The sequence below is a fragment of the Diprion similis genome, chromosome 8 (genome assembly GCF_021155765.1).
Source record: "Diprion similis isolate iyDipSimi1 chromosome 8, iyDipSimi1.1, whole genome shotgun sequence".
NCBI classification, from domain to species: Eukaryota; Metazoa; Arthropoda; class Insecta; order Hymenoptera; family Diprionidae; genus Diprion; species Diprion similis.
In genome coordinates this window covers 24,000,966-24,017,525 of record NC_060112.1, presented here as the reverse complement: position 1 = coordinate 24,017,525, position 16,560 = coordinate 24,000,966, and the positions used below count along the sequence as shown (strand labels likewise).

The 16,560-nt window shown below is 38.3% G+C and overlaps 2 protein-coding genes and 2 non-coding genes across 5 annotated transcripts; 2 read left to right on the top strand and 2 right to left on the bottom strand.

Annotated features, from left to right (window-relative positions):
* Positions 1-8: 8 nt before the first annotated feature.
* Positions 9-5,128, bottom strand: LOC124408836 (27 kDa hemolymph protein-like). Its single transcript, XM_046886080.1, has 4 exons — positions 4,882-5,128; positions 1,201-1,674; positions 767-935; positions 9-584 (listed from the first exon to the last, which is right to left on the bottom strand). The coding sequence occupies exons 1-4, from the start codon at positions 4,919-4,921 to the stop codon at positions 368-370; spliced, it is 900 nt and encodes a 299-aa protein (XP_046742036.1). The 5' UTR covers positions 4,922-5,128; the 3' UTR covers positions 9-367.
* A 1,189-nt stretch (positions 5,129-6,317) lies between these two features.
* Positions 6,318-6,389, top strand: Trnad-guc. Its single transcript has one exon. It is a non-coding gene; the product is annotated as a tRNA-Asp (tRNA).
* Positions 6,390-6,590: 201 nt separating this feature from the next.
* Trnag-gcc lies at positions 6,591-6,661 on the top strand. Its single transcript has one exon. It is a non-coding gene; the product is annotated as a tRNA-Gly (tRNA).
* A 1,442-nt stretch (positions 6,662-8,103) lies between these two features.
* On the bottom strand, positions 8,104-16,434 carry LOC124410083 (calcyphosin-like protein). Of its 2 annotated transcripts, none has more exons than XM_046888209.1 (5): positions 16,225-16,434; positions 10,459-10,612; positions 9,108-9,285; positions 8,782-8,991; positions 8,104-8,475 (listed from the first exon to the last, which is right to left on the bottom strand). In XM_046888209.1, the coding sequence occupies exons 2-5, from the start codon at positions 10,608-10,610 to the stop codon at positions 8,374-8,376; spliced, it is 642 nt and encodes a 213-aa protein (XP_046744165.1). In that variant the 5' UTR covers positions 10,611-10,612; positions 16,225-16,434; the 3' UTR covers positions 8,104-8,373. The 2 variants fall into 2 exon arrangements, with proteins under 2 accessions (XP_046744165.1, XP_046744164.1); XM_046888208.1 differs by lacking the exon at positions 16,225-16,434 and adding an exon at positions 13,402-13,456.
* Positions 16,435-16,560: the final 126 nt, after the last annotated feature.

Genomic DNA, 16,560 nt, shown 5'->3' with positions numbered 1-16,560 from the left:
TGATTTCACTCTACCGTGTTCACTGGTGAATAATACACGAATCTGAATCGAAAAATATTTTCTCTTCATTACCTTTTCGTCACACCCTATTCAGAAGCAGCTAGCATCGAGATTTCCGAACGAATTCGAGTTGTCATTGAACAAAAAAAATATCTGAACAACAACTTGAGAGCGTCGTTCCGTAACGGTGAAGAATTTTATAATCCATCATGCTTTTGGTCTACGCATAATGATGCACATATTTCATCTCAATCACTCAGAACTCATTGATTCCAGTGGCTGGTTACACCTTACATAGTCCAGAAACTTTGTTTCTTATTACAGGAAATAAATATTCTTTATCTTCACCTTCTTCCTAAACCTTTTCTTAGAAGTATTGCGAAAATATTGCCATTGCAAGAGTTACTAATAAAACGTTGACCAAGCTGCTGGATGCACCGTTTAGACTGCTTGATACTGGTGTAGGATTGCACGGTGTACTCCTCTTTGCAAAATTCACCAGTGAATCAAACACATTTGCCGGCGTTGGATCCGCGCACTCCTCCAACACTTTCACGGTGCAGTTTTGAAACTTTTCTACGTCCCTATGGAGTAAAGAAAATCTTAAAATAATCTATTTCGCACACTTTATCAATGCACAACCACAAATATCTCTCGAATTGGGCAACTCGCAGAGGCAATTACTTTGAGTATAGCTGTAACCTGCCCAAACTAAGAGATCTCCATGGCAAACTCTTATCACATCATGTGAATAACATTTACTGACCTGCATTTTTCAGCATCAAGGATCAGCAAAGGAATACTTTGTAGGGCGGAAAGCGCCGTTTGATTGAGGTTGGTTATAGGCAACTGGGTCCTGAGGGTATCGTTTGCACACTTTTCAATAGCTACTCGTGAGTCGTTGAAACACTCTCTGCCACCAGCAGCTAAGAACACTGAATTGAAAGAAAAGCCAAATATTAGTACATTTCTAGAAACAGCATGAGTCGCGATCGGGCTCCACTAAAAGTAATCTGAATCTGTACGAAAAAAGTAGAACTCTTTTAGAATTCCATTCATCTGTATAATATGAATTTTGTTTTCAAACCCAAGATAGAAGAACAGTTTAAACTGAGTTCGTTTCATTCCCCACACAAAAAGCGTCATTGGTAGGGAAAATTTAATTGTAACTCCCAATCATGATATTATATATATACTCACTGGCAATGCGGTCGCCCTCATTATCGCAAATGAATTCCATCAGCGCATCAGTCACATTGTGAAACATGTTAATACTCTGACGCTCCTCTACTTCCAGACAGGGCTGTGTCAGGTTTGATGCCTGAGTGACGCACGTCTTCAAGTCTGGAATTTTCCCGCAATACTTCTTGAATACAACATCGAGATCTCCTTTGGGGGTCGCTTCGGCCATCTCAGTTTCCAACTGGGGAAAGTTTATCAGGGATTCAAAGCACACCTTTAGTTCTTGCGCTGCCCCTTTGGCAGTGTCGTACGCTTCGGGGCCCCCATTTTTATTGCACTTGTTTTTGATCAGCTCCTCCGCTTTCTCAGTGTTGACACTAGAGGTGTTGAAGTTTGCCAAGCCAGGAATATTGTTAAGCGCCGGTACCTTTTCCATTATCTCATCTTTGCTTGGAATTTTTTGTTCCTGAGCAATGCTGAAGCTCAAGAGACCTGCGAGAAGACAAAAACAATACCAAAAAATCATTATGCATTGTAAAACAACGGCATTAAAAAACGTGAAAATTTTTCACAGAGAACGCCTCGTTACCTTGCTCAATTACATAAAGTAATGTAAATTTTCAGAGCGCAGCAAAGCCTGTCTTTTATTTTTATGAAAAAATAAATTAGAATCGTACATTTTACTCGAATCAATACGAATGGAATCGAACGAGCTCTTTGTCATTACATCAAGAACTTCTTTTTCGTGATTTATGAGAATGAAACGTTGGTGTCGACAATGAATAAGATTGACCCATTAAAAAAAAAAAAAGAAAATAATTAAAATGAACATTTCTGTTTGTCATTATCGATAATTAACTGCAGATGTATCTCACATTGATTCTAAAAACTGTACCACACCTGCTTAATAAGCGAAAATTGTAAATTACCCTTTCGATTTTCTTAATAATAATAATAATAATAATTTTATATTTATAGACGATAAATAGGAAGATTCAAAGAATAATTATAAAGAATTCAAATCGAACTGATATGTCGCTTGTCACAACAGCATAAGAAATTCCGGCTTAATTCTTCACTCGAGTCCGGTTGTATTTTTATCTAAAATACTGACTGGCCGCGAAAAAGGACCGGAGAAAGGAAGATCGGGAAAAAAAACTAGCCATAAGAAATCACCTTGAGAAAACGTACGCGCTTAATTCTCTTGGACATTCGATAAAACTGGTTTTGGAGATACAGAAATAATTTAATTTAATTGAATATGCTTATGTATTATACCCGAAAACAACACGCACGTCAACTCATTAAATATCAGTTCGTATAACGATTTCAAAATTATACGGTTATCTAAAATGCGATTTGTATAAGGGAAAATCAGTGATACTTTAATATATAAACGAAATAATAATTTAAATACACGTGAAAATCTTTGTTCGTCAATTATTTCTTGGTATTTAATTTCTATAAATAATACCCATAAATATTATCTTGCCAATGATAAAGTATCGTGCTTGCAGAATGAGCAGTTTGTGGTCTTGTTAGTTTGTGAGGATGTTTTGATTATCATTGTTTATCAAATTTCAGACATTCATTAAGGCGCGAAGTAACGATTTTTCTTAAACATGCATCGTTACAGTAACGTTAATAACTCCATCCTCACATTAATCTCAATCCCCATTGGCACGATGCTTCCCTCGCGACGGCGTGACAACGTGCAGAACCTAAATTGAAACGCCCGCCTAAATGATTTCCGCGTAAAGCGTAAATTTAGTCGCGTCTCCACGAAAGAAAAGGAGACGATTAATTAGCAACGTTTTTCTTCCAAATTTACAGAACTCAATATCTATAAGAACAAATACTATCCAACTTCCCAAAACGTAAACGGAATTACTTGAAGATACACGAGAAATATGAGTATTTTGAAAATGAATAACTTCAGAGGAGACAACTATTTATTCAAATCCGGTTTGAAGCCATGCTAATTATTATTCGAAACTTGATTTCCGACCTCGAAATCACGCTTTCGACAGTAAATAATTGTAACTAAAAAAAAATATTCAGTTTTACGGAAGTCTATTTTGGTCAGTTATGAAGACTCGAATATACCTGTGCGTAAAAATTGTGTAATCCATACACGCAGAGACTGATATAATTATGAGATAAGGCACGTGAAGCGGAAGCGATGCGTTGAATACGAACGATACGATCGGCTCTCTTGCCAAAAGATACGGGCTATTTCATTTCATTCGGGTCACTATTTATTTAAAATTATAAGTGACAGCATTGCTCTCGAACATCGAGTTCAAAGTACGCGTATCTCAGACTTTGAACTCTGGCGATAAATTGCCAGCATTTCACACGGATGTGAAACTTGATCAGATCGTGATACAAAAGAGAATTTGTTCGTAGGAGCGTTGTGATCAGCCTTTGTGATGCGTTGTACACATGCTAGATTACCAGAGTCACGTGATGTTTTTACAGTGCGATTGTAACTACTATCAACTACACATGTTTATAACGTACAGATGATGACCTATAACGCACTCGACAGTGAAACAAGGGAATATGCAACAGACGAATGTATGCACTACGTGCTTCAATTGTCCGGTTCGTGTTGTTTGTTAAATGGAATTTCATGCGTCACAAACTCTCGAGTTGAAGTTCAACGTATAAAGTGATCAGCGGCAATAACATTCCGAATAGAAATCCTCTCGCGCACTATCATCTCCTTTTCCAGAACCAGTAAAAAAATTTTGACATAGTGAATGAATAAATGTCTACTTATTTTCTGTGGCAAGACTATCAATCATCTTTTTGCTTTCTCATATTTTCGGCGATGGTAACAGAGCGCCTGAGTTATTCGCGCCGTAATTTTATAGCGCATAGACGTATAACCGGCAGAAAATTTCAGGAGCGTCGGAGGCGGCCATATTAATTCTCGAATTCGAACTTGCAAACAAACCGCTGACTCTACTGATTTATTCAAATTTGACCCTCGACAGTTACAAAGATCACTAGCCTGATGGACTTAAGCGTGCGAGGACGAAGTGCTAACGGGGGGGGGGGGGGGGGGGGGGGAGAAAATTGTAGCGATGTACTATGCTGACTCGATTTTACAATACGGATCCCGTAATTAAGACACGTCGGTAAGTGCAGGGTAGTAGAATTACCCCCAATAACAACCCAGGGCTAGGGAAAATTACTGTGCCTGTGAGTGAGTTTTATCGGCCACCTTTTGGGAAACGAAAGGTTTGAAAGAAGCTACGGATTGGCTGATTCTTTGATACCGACGCATCATATAAGTTTTTCAGTTCTTTCGTCTCTGAAATGTGACATCTTCAGTCAATGCTCTCGATGCGAAAGAGCAACGCGCCACGCCTTGCGAGTATGTTGCACCACACGCAGAGGTGTGTTAACGGAACTTGCAATTTATCTAGTCAATGCTCGAGCGTCGTGGTGGACATAACCTCGTAACACGACGGCGATAATCACCCATACGCATAGTTCTATGCCCATACGTTATTTTCTTGTTTCTGTGTACCGTTCATTATCGTCGACTCCGACCTCGTTAACCCCGTTTAATCATTTCAATGGAAATGGATTGAATATTTACGAACAAACAGCGGAATCCTCGCGCATGAGCATAACAAAAGCGACTCGTCGTGACGATGTATTATAACTTCCGTGACGTATAATTACCTGCGACCAGAACACAGAGCAAAGTAGTCGAGTTCCTCATTATATTGGCAGTTGATCGATTTACTCTTGCAACGTTGGCACAAGTAACTAGAATATTCGTGCCAGCTACTTTACGGGAGTCAGATTTGCACGCACGAATTACGACGCGAAAAAGCACTTGAGATATTAATCTAAAAGCTGTCGCTGCATCTTCCTCTGAAAAAAATTAAAAACCGAAATCCTCCACGATTGCTTTCTGTCTCCTTGTCGCGAATATCCGTTCGCACACTTGTGTCGCACGATCAGCTTCAACGCCCGCACTCGACGGCTTTATCGCCAACAACTCACTGCCTGATTCAGCGCTTGCGTCTCGCTCTTATAACTTCGGAATCTCCTACCCAGGAGACACTGCAGTAAAGGACTGCGCTCCTCCTCGCTTCTGACGAACGAAACGCGATCGCTCTCCTCTGCGCTTGATCAATTGCTCTCTCATTTTCAATGTTTTTATTCGAGCCTTTCAAGTACGATTGTTTGGTTTCGCTTCGTTTTCTTTGTTTTTCTTTGTTTTTCATGAACCTGTAACCATCGGTCGAATCAGCCAGAGCCAAGCGCCTCTTATGCAATATGTTTTTATTCCCCTGGCCTCTTCTATTCCTGCTGCAATAAAAACGCTTAACGTTTTTTTTTTTTTTTTTTGTCTTTATTCCATTACAATTGCACGTCTAATCGGAAGAGAATTGACCGAATATTTTTTACAACCGATGAAAACTTTTTTTTACACTAGATATACGTAAAAAGAGGGAATACGTACTAATTAATCGTCATCGTTTCATCCGAAATCACGTTTTTTTTTACGAAAATTACAAAAAAATTCAATAAGTTATTGAAACATTTTTTACTGAAAATACGGAAATTCTGAATATTGAACAATACTTGAATAAAGATGTCAATAATTTTTTCTTCTTGGACTATGAAAAGTGCCGAATTTGGTGAGAAAATTGTTTAAACATTCGAAATACTTGTAGCAATTCGAACTTATTCCTTTTGCAATAAATTCAATAATTTTTAGGAAATTCCATCGCTTCAAAATGTGCGTTCGTTCATCGCTCCAAATGATACCTAAATCGGATATTTTGTTCATTAAGTTTATTTTTAGATAATGAGTGTTTAACCATGTTCAACATCTATTCTGTCATTTTCGTAATCAATATTTCGACTGATTTATCAAACCAGAGGTTGGAAAAGTTCAAAATCCGTCACGATTGATGTTGAATTTGTTATACCCGACTATAACTTACATTAATGAAAATCATTTCAAGTATCAATTCAAAGCAAAGGCTTCCAGCTTTTCACCTGACGAAAATATTCGTTGCTACGCTGAACCAGCAGTCACAATTGCCGTGCGCATCGCTTCAGGCTTACTCTTGATATCAAATTAAAATTAGTCTATGATCAAGTCCTCGGTAGTATAGTGGTAAGTATCCCCGCCTGTCACGCGGGAGACCGGGGTTCGATTCCCCGCCGGGGAGGATATTTTTTTTCTTACATTTCTTAGAGATATTCTCAAGCCATTCCTATTTTCATTGATATCAATGTAAATTTTTCTTTGCACCGCATGTAGTTCGCTGTTTTACAATATATGTAATTATATATGTGTTTGTGCATCAAATTCGGACAAATGTGGTAGATTATGTTCATTATTTTATAAAATACATATTCAATGACATATAGCATCGGTGGTTCAGTGGTAGAATGCTCGCCTGCCACGCGGGCGGCCCGGGTTCGATTCCCGGCCGATGCAGATTTTTTTAAACTTTATTCTTCTCGATTCCGATACATTATTACACGAAAGTGTCCAGTTAAATGTATTTTTTTTTTAATTTAATTTACCGATTTACTCATATTAATGAAATTCGGTTCCTATAATCTGCATGTATATAAAACCATAGTGCAAGGAAATGCACGAACGGAATAAACCAACCTTCACTTTGGATTTGTCACACAGTAATCACGACTATAATTTATTATCCTAGACATACATCATTTAACAATCTTTCTTGACCATTATCATGTACAGATTACCAGCAGCTAAGTATATCGGCATTCGGCATGCAATAATTACGGGACGCAACGTGGATGACGCGAGAGAGCCGTGATTGGTGTATTATGCAGACGTTCTATCGATACAAAACAAACTCCTGCAACTGCGGCACGCGATGAAGCAAAGGTTAATTCTTTTAAATCCGTTATCATTGACGAACAGGGACAATAAAACTGTGGGACGAAAAATGAAGATCAAGAATTAGCGACGGTAGATCGAGAATTGACACATTCAAGTGCGACTCGCCATTGACCGAAATTTAGTCTCGTAATTGACTACTCCATTGCTCTTGATGACCTGCATTTGGACTGTTGCAATTATAACGAAACCCACGATTTCTAAAACTATTGAAATTAGAAGTTAGTTACGAAATTCTGTTTCTCTCACGAAGTATATATAATATACGCAATAATAAATTGTTCAATTCCTGCAACATTGCCATGATTCTGTATCATAAAGTCCTTGAATTTGCTATCCACAATGGGATCAAGTATCACCAAGGCAAGAGAAGTTCTGCTTACTCGTCATCTATTTTTGCAAATTTTTCTGTTGTTTTTTCCTCCCTTTATTTTCCTTGGTTGAATCAGATGTATCTTACGGCATAAGAGTCGGGGTTTCTCTTGGGTTTTCCGTTAAATCGTACGCAGCGTCGAACAAAGAACTTGCTATATTTTAAATGTCTGCATGTATCTATAATACGTAAAAATGTTGACTCACAAAAGATAACTCCAATCGACGTCGTATCCATACACAATATTCGTTTCGATGTATGATATTCTACTAGCATATGTATGTATGAACATACACGAGTTCGTAGAATTACATACTGAAATGCGATAAAGCGACTGCTGGTATGCGTAATACACGTACATAACTTAGTTACTCGTATTTAGAAGGCATCAAAGGCGATACGGTATGTAATCCCGGATAGGAAAAGACAATCAGTTCACTCGACTTATGCTGCAGCCTTGATTGCAGCGCCTCGACATGGATAAAATTTTTTAACTTCAAACGCAACGTTATGCACGAAGTGAAAAACGAAAAATATTGTTGGATTCACCGCAATTAGATGTTTACCATTTTTGGAAATTACATAAACGTCGTTTAAGTAAATGGTACTATAATGAGTAAAGCGAAGAGTATAAATTATGAATACATATTTTATTACGCTTTATACGCAGTAAACAAGTAGAATAATAAAAATAATAACATGCCGGTAAGTATGTAATCACAGGTTAGTCTAGACTTTTTGGAGGTAATTATTAATAACACAATTTAGCTTCGGGGTATTATTATATGAGAAAGTATTTTTTTCTTCTGATATATTGTAATAATTAACGAATAGAACATTTGATACAGCAACTCACAGGTGCGTGTATAAAATGATTGTGTGTTTTGCAGATATATGGGATCTATAATTTGTACGCTTGACGCATCATTAGATCGAAGTATGCATCGTGATCGATACTGGCGCTGATCGCACTGTAGTAATTCATAAACTCCTCTTCGGTAACCTGAAAATTCAGAATCTATTAACTCGTGACATTCGTCTATCTATCCAAAAAAAGTTCCCAAATCGTGCCGATCTTATGGCGAAGTAGAGATATTCCCATGCCAATGCAATCAACGTTTAATCTTTGTTGTAGCGTAACTGCAAAGGCTTGTAATCGAAACAGTTTGGCAAAGCACGGGGAACAAGGAAATATCATCTTAATTTGAAAGGTCTGAGAGGCAGAATTAATATAAGGAAGTGTAGGATTCAAGGACTTCCGCCAATTCTAATGAGGAAGTAATTGAATTTGAAAAAAAAAATTACTCACGACTCCATTCTTAGTAGCGTCTTGTTCGAAGTTCTCAAGAAACTTGTTGAGAATGCTCTCCTCGGATTCTTCGCCACTCATGTAACGTGGGTGAGATTTCACGTTGTAAACACCCTTCAAGTCCTCCACCGTTATCTTTCCATCTCCCGTTTTGTCCAACTTCTTGAATGCCTGCTCGACAACCTTCTTGCGCGAGTCGTTCATGGGTGGCTGAAAAAATGCAAAAAGCTTGTGAACGTTTCGAATTACATCCCGGTAAAATGATCCCATAAATTTTAGGTTTACTTAACGGCTCAGACAATGAAACGGACGAATCAATTTCTCACCCTGACTACCACAAGAAATTCCGTAACGTTGACCCCGCCGCTTCCATCGGTATCGAGAGCCTTGAACATCTCCGCAATTTCAGCGTCCGATAAATCAAGCCCAGTTTCCCGAATTCCATTACTGAGTTCCTCCAGGCTCAGTTGTTTGTTCCCGTCGTCGTCCATCCGTCGGAAGCATCTGCAAGGTGCCGAAATAGTTGTATGTGGTTTGTTTGACATGAAATCAGACCGCATAAAGCTGATTCGTCATCGGGCGTCATGCAATGGTGCAGCGATGTCGTCATAACTACGAGGGCAAGTTAAATATGGACACAATGGTCTGCCGCTGCTGCAGCCTCGTCACTAATTGCAAATCGCTCAATCGCAATGGAAACACAATTATTACCGAAAGATTATAAATACAGCAATCTTGCCATTATTGGGAAAGTTTTCTTGCACCCGATTCAGATATCAAACAAATTCCGAATAGCGACAAGGACCCGCTCAAATACATCGGTTATCCCTTTCAGTCACCCCCCTCCCCCCCTCCCTCACCGAACTTTCCTACCCTGAGGTTTTTGGGACCGTTGATCACGAATCTGCAGTCAGAATTTCATAATTTGTGAATCCAATATTACGGATCCAATATGATGGATGTAAAATCGAAAAACCTATGGAATTTCGATGATTTTGGCCAAAAAATTAGATTTTTCCATACTTTATACGAATCAAAAAAAATCATTTGATGTTGTAAATAAACTGTGATAATGGTATAATGAAAATTTTGTAAGTGGGACGCTGAACATCTCACTAGACTTGAAGGTTTATACATTAATATAGCGATTTTTATAACGAGTGCGCCGATTATAAAGTATTACTTTGGATGAAATGTTGTTAAACTATTATTTCCTCGTAGCAATAACAGCTACTGAAATTTCTCAACAACTTTTTCTCACCGGCACAACGAACGAGTCATTAAAGGCAATATTACAGCAGTTAATTATAGCTGCGTATGGTCGTTATTACGTCTAATTGTGTGTTCAGTAAATCAACCATCCAACAGCGATCGTCAATTCCACGATGACGTAGAGTCGATATAAAATAGCGGCTAAAATGGACAGTCATAAGCTGATCGTTAATGCAATCACGAGCAATGCAATCGCAATGCAATTCATACATTGAAACTCGTATAAGCAGATGCGTGAAGTATACGGGTTTTCCGGTGTCGTCAAGACAGCGATTCAAAATGGAGACAGAGTATATAACCTTGTCTACTGGACTCGCGGTTAGTGCAGTTGTTAGTGCAGGGCACTGATATTAAAGGTATGCAATATCAGTGGTGCAGGGTGAGTAGATCGGAAATCGGACTCACCTACCCAAACCAAGGATGCCGTTGGCACCCCTGGCCAGGCAGAGCAGACGCAGCTTCTCCAAGATGTCCGTGGTTCCGTGTATGGCCCGTTGGGCCTTGTTCATCATCTCAGCCTCCTGTCTGGTAGCCGCACTCTGCGGTCTGTTGAACATCCCTGAAAACGTCATGCTAACCTGAGTCTGATGACTCACACGGAATTCCCCCACCTTGCATTTTCCGTTTCTCTCTGACCTACACGCGATCAAGATGCGATGCGATCGCCTCTCAGCGCGCCGATAAAGATGGAATGAGAATTTGCCGTGCGTGCGACAAGCGTGTTCAACTCTGGCGCAGTTCACGCAGCTGACTCTCGTGAACGAGATAACGATATTCCCGTTCGTCAGAGAGAGACGGCGAATGGCATTTACGAATTACGTAATACAATGACTAACGATTTGAAGATCAACTAAGTGGGGCTATTTAGTCGGCGACAAAAGCCGCTTCGTACGTGTACCAATTACCTAGCAACTCACTTGTGATGTGAAAATTCTATGGCTTAAGAGGATGTTGTAGCCAGTCCTTACCGACTGAGTAAAATGTCACTCATTTTTACCACTATCGAAACCTGCGCAATACTGATAAAAAAATGCCGCAGTTAGTGCAAATTTATATTCAATGCTGAACGGAATCATCCAAAAATTTTTTACTATCATGTCAAAATAAGTCAAGGTAATTTAATTGTAAGAATACAGTTCTTCGTACGTAAAACAATTTTTTTTCTGGATATTTGTATTCTGCTTTGCATGTAAAATTGCACTGACTGCTATATTTTCACATCCGTGACTCGTAGGAGTCGATGATCGTCAAAATAAGTGACATTACATTCAACGCGGTTGGTAAAGACATCCTCTTAACAGACGTGCAAATTCAGCCTTAATACGAGATCGGAACGTGCAGCATAAAATTATCTCACGGAGATATCATCAATTAGCTCCAAAAATTATAGAAAAGAAATTTGTGTCACAGTTACATGCTTATATCATTTTCTGTGACGCAGTAAGTAATTACTAAGCCTTGACATATTTGGTATTTGATCCAACGCCGCTGATTACGTTGTATTATATACTCAATATTGTAGTGTATGGTAAGAGAGTAAAATCAGACCAGATGTTATTCTACCTTGGCCAGAATTTATAACTAATGAGTATTTGCCTCTATTTTATTGGTATACATAGCATTCAAATAGTGCGTGATTGACGTCAGAAATTTTTTATTTTCACGGCTGGAAAGTTTTGGCCTGACGAGAATCATGTTATATATACCTATATCGACAAAAATATTGACTTCCTCGGGAAGAAAAACGATAAACACACAAAGTTTAAGTCTAATTTCGTGATTAGAAAACCTAGTCCAATGTGTACATGGACATAGGTGTTTACTGATTTGGTATTGTATCCGTTTAACAATTTTGGGTAGTGTTAGCAAGTGAAAAAATGATCGCGCAGTTCACAAATTATTTCAGAAGAATACTTTCTTCCCTATCCCATCGCAAATCCGTTATTTTATCTCATCGTCAGCCCCAATATTTATACAGCCAATTAGGACATAACCAAGTCACGTTGTGAGTCATAAATAATGGCCACGAATATGGCGTATGGTCCAAGGTCGTGACCTGCGCGCTAGCTTGATTCCCGACAGCTTATCGCATACATCGGGAAATGCGTTTAGATAAATGATTCAGCGAATCCTGTTTTATACATAATCTGAAAGAATAATGACAGCTACCGGATCTGTTACACGATACTTCTGTCACCAACTACAGACAGTGAAGGATAAAAATGTCGCAAGCGTGGCACAATTCATATTTATTTACTGGGACAGCCCAGCTCATTTCGACCTACGTACACTCCTTGACCTCTCGGATTTGGCCCGGAATTTTTTATATGATTGTCCTCACATTGAAAAGAATTTTTTTTTTCAACGTTTTTTCGACATGGTTCGAATTTTCTACAATTTGTCAAAACCATCTTATTGATAGACACAATTAAAAAATTTGAAAATATTCTGAAAAATCATGTGCCAGATATCAATATTTTCACTGTTACTGTTACTGTTTTCAAGCTTTTTTCATGAAAAAAAACTTCAAAAAATTAGAAGTGGTTGCCGCTTTAAAATGGATGGTTGCTGAAACATTTCCATATTTCACACCAGATTGTTGAGAATTTTTTCAGAATTTTTGCATGACATTATTAAACAACACATTGCATCTACGGTGCAGTTGTTTATTATAATACTAAAGCAGAATTTCAACTATGGGATTGATTCCCACATTTTCAAGAGTTCATTTTTAGACATTAACATTGACCTTTCGCTGTCATTATACATGATACATGTGCGCTGATGGGCATGGGTCTTTTTTTATCAACATCACGGATAAAATATGAAAAATACGGAATAAATTAAAAGACGATATTCTGAATAGGCAATATTTATTTTATAGTGCCAGGTCACATCCATATCAGATTAGCATTGGCTTCAGGGTGATAACAGATTATTCAGCCTATAGCTAAAATAAATCACTCAATCAACGTGTCAAGTGTGTATGTGTGATCCTCCTTTAATAGTATAAGTTTAAAGAAGATCAAGAGGATCCGAATTGGTTGGTGTCTCGATATTTTGGAACCACGTGACGCGTAATTACAGCTTCTAAATCATTTCAGTAGACAAATCTGGGTAAAATATTTCACGATTTCAGTCATGAAAAACTTGATAATATTCGGGTGTTTAAAGCATTGCACAACGTATAAATACCCAGAACTACCGTACAAAGGAAGAAATTTCACTTGTAATGTAATGATTTGCGAAAGAAAAAAAAGAAATTTTGAAAAAATGTTCGACACTGTATCATTACGATATCAATTATATTATTACACATTTACACTGCATTCGTGGATGCTAACTCACTCAGCGACGTGTTTTTATGTTTAACCCTCCAATTAAACATTATGCCAAGTTTATCGTCAATTTTTTCCCAGAGTTTTGCTGAATTTATCACCCCCGAAGTCGCTTAAAAATGATTTTTTCCCTCCGGTGAAAGTTTTCACCCTCGCCTGATCATGCCGACACACTCACTACTGGCCGGTCAGTAGTTCATACCCCCTGTATTGTAGTCCTGAACGTGTCTGACACCGCGTTGCTACTACCCCTGATCCATGTGTTATATACGCCGAAACAACGGCGGAAGTATCAGGGGAAAGATTCCAGTGGCGTAATTCGCGTTCGGGGAAAACAGAAATTTGTAAGAAAAAAAAACCCAGAGTTGGGACCAATTAAGTGGGTATTGGAGACATTTTTTCCTTACATCGTTCTCGAAACATATCTTGTAAAGGAAACTTGGATACATATTGTAAAAGAGCAAATGGATTGAAATACATGCACGTAACGTACATGGGAAATCGGTCAACCAAGATGCATACGAAGTTTGCACTTTGAACAACGATATAATATGTATATATAGATATATATCTGATATAATATGCTTATCAGCAGATGTTCTATAACTAACTACCGGATTTATAATGTCTAAGGTTCCTCTCAGTAAGCGTGGCGGAGGCCTTGATAACTGGATAAAACGATAATTTAATTTTTACAAGTATGGTTTAGCCGATTCGATCGAAAACTTTTATGTACTATTCCGTACAAAACAAAAAAAAAATAAAAATAAAAAACAAATCGTTGATTCTTACACAAGTCATCTGACGAATCGCACGGAAGTCAATGAGGATAATTTATTCAAAACATAGTAATTCTTAATTTTGAAACACCGCTCTTCTGTTTTATTATGTTAGGTTACGTATAACTCGCCTTATATAACCAGCCGAATTAATAATCTAGCAATTATACAGCACCATTGTGTGCGGGTCACGGCACGTGAAAACGGCAAGGCCACCAGCGTCTTCTTGGTATAATAAATTTAACTTCTAACTTTGTGAGTTCGTTGGTTTCGGACTTGGATCTGAAGAAGTGAAGTGGTGAGGTCTTTAGGGCGATAATCGATCAAGATCTATACATTTTTAAACCCGCACGAAAGTTGAACGAGCGTCTGTGAGTTAGTTCGGGTCAGCGACCCGTTTCCAACCGACGACTCGACATTGCCGGGGAAATCAATGGATAAGCAATTAATGAAATTTTTATGCCCCATTGCCTTCGTAGTTGCGATAATTTTTGTGATTTTCACTATAGTATACATGCGGTGGGATGAAGTTTCAACTGGGATTTACGAAAGTTTCATCATCAGACGGCGACTTTTACGGTGCATTGATCAACGCCGTTCTACACTAAATTCGTATATTTTATGGTCAGGCGATGAACTTTGTTCAAGCTTTCCTCGGATATACAGACCCTCATGATCGTTGCTATCTTATCTATGAAATATTAAAATACGAGCCTTGTACTGTAGACGTACTACTGCACATGGGCTTGATTCCGAAAAACTTCCGCCAATTGGTTTCTTCCATTAAATTTGTCTCTACGATAACTGTTTTTTGTGTAAACTGTCTACATTTTGACCTTTGTCTAAATATAGCCGTACGTAATAGATTTGAGACAACATCGAACTGAATATCAAAGCCAATTTGATTTTTTGTATTATCTTTATTTTCACTTGTGCGTTTGAATATAATCGCAACGTTTCCAACTCAAATATAAAAATAAGTCGGACTCGAATGAAAGTTGAAGTCCTGTAATTACAACTATTTTTTCTTGACGTGTGTGGATGAATCTTTTCGGCCTATTACAGTGACACTTTGGAGCGGCTATCGTGCATACGTCTTATGACTGCTCCTAGGAAGTAACGATCGTTCTGTTCGACCTGCAGTTATGACGTGTGGATGATCGAATACATCCGCAAATATCAGTGAATTTGACAATTCATTGTGTCACAGGCATAATCGTCCTCTTCGAAAGAGGACACGTTGGCACTGAACATATTATTCGAGTGAGACAATTAGTGTTGTTTATAAATTATGTATTGACAATCCAACGGTTCACATAAGTCTTGTCGACTTTCAAATGTGTATTCCTGGCCTCAGGGTAGTATGGCAACATCACCATGTGTAGACCGCCTTATGTTGATTAGATTATTTACTCTAGTTCCAATCATTTGAAAAACAATTGTGTGAAATGCTCTAAATTAATGTGCATATAATCGACTCAAACGAACTGCAGCGTGTGAATACTGACGTACGTGAGGAATTATCCGATTTCCAATACTTTACCGATACAAACTTATCCCTTACTTGTACGATCACGTCGATTTGCCGATAACTACCGAACGATTTCGCCATCAGTTACCGGTTCGTTGCTGACTTCTTTTCCAAGTGTTATAACGGCCGTAAGAGTCATACGTACTAAATTATTTATTACTACATATATGTTACAGAGAATGAAATTAATATCCTATGAGAAACTACACAAGTGATATAATCCACGTCAGCTTGCTGCAGAGAGCAAGTGAAGTAATAAAAAAGAAAAGAAAAAACAGATTAGCATAGAATAGATTGTAGATTGAATAAAAGACAAATTTGAATATTATGTACATTACATGTTACATTATACAGCGGTCTGCAAAAAAACCTAACGACCAACATCGAACTTTGCACCTATAAGTTTATTTAACTCCATGCGAGTATAAAATTATTACCACCGATTGAACAGCGCAGATTGTACAATGTTGAAATGATGAAATGAAACAGTTGGCCAGTACATGGCATATGAAATATTACTCACCGTTGTAATAATTCTTTGGAAATGACGGAAATCGTAGGAAACTTTTCAGCCCTCGGAACTGCAGCAGATCCCGCGTCTATTGGCGATAGAACGACTAATAACGAATGCGATATTATCGCATCGACGACAAAAAATTCAGGGGCTTGTCTATCCGGCGTTTGAATACAAAGTGGAGCGATTCGAAATGAAGTTGAAGAAGACCGGAAGGCAAGTGACAGCGTCTGAGGGCTCTTGGTCATAGGTGGTATTATATACATGCGATTATATATATTGCATCGAGGCATACGTATGTGTACACACCCCTATACGACATGTTCCTACATGCATGACACGCGC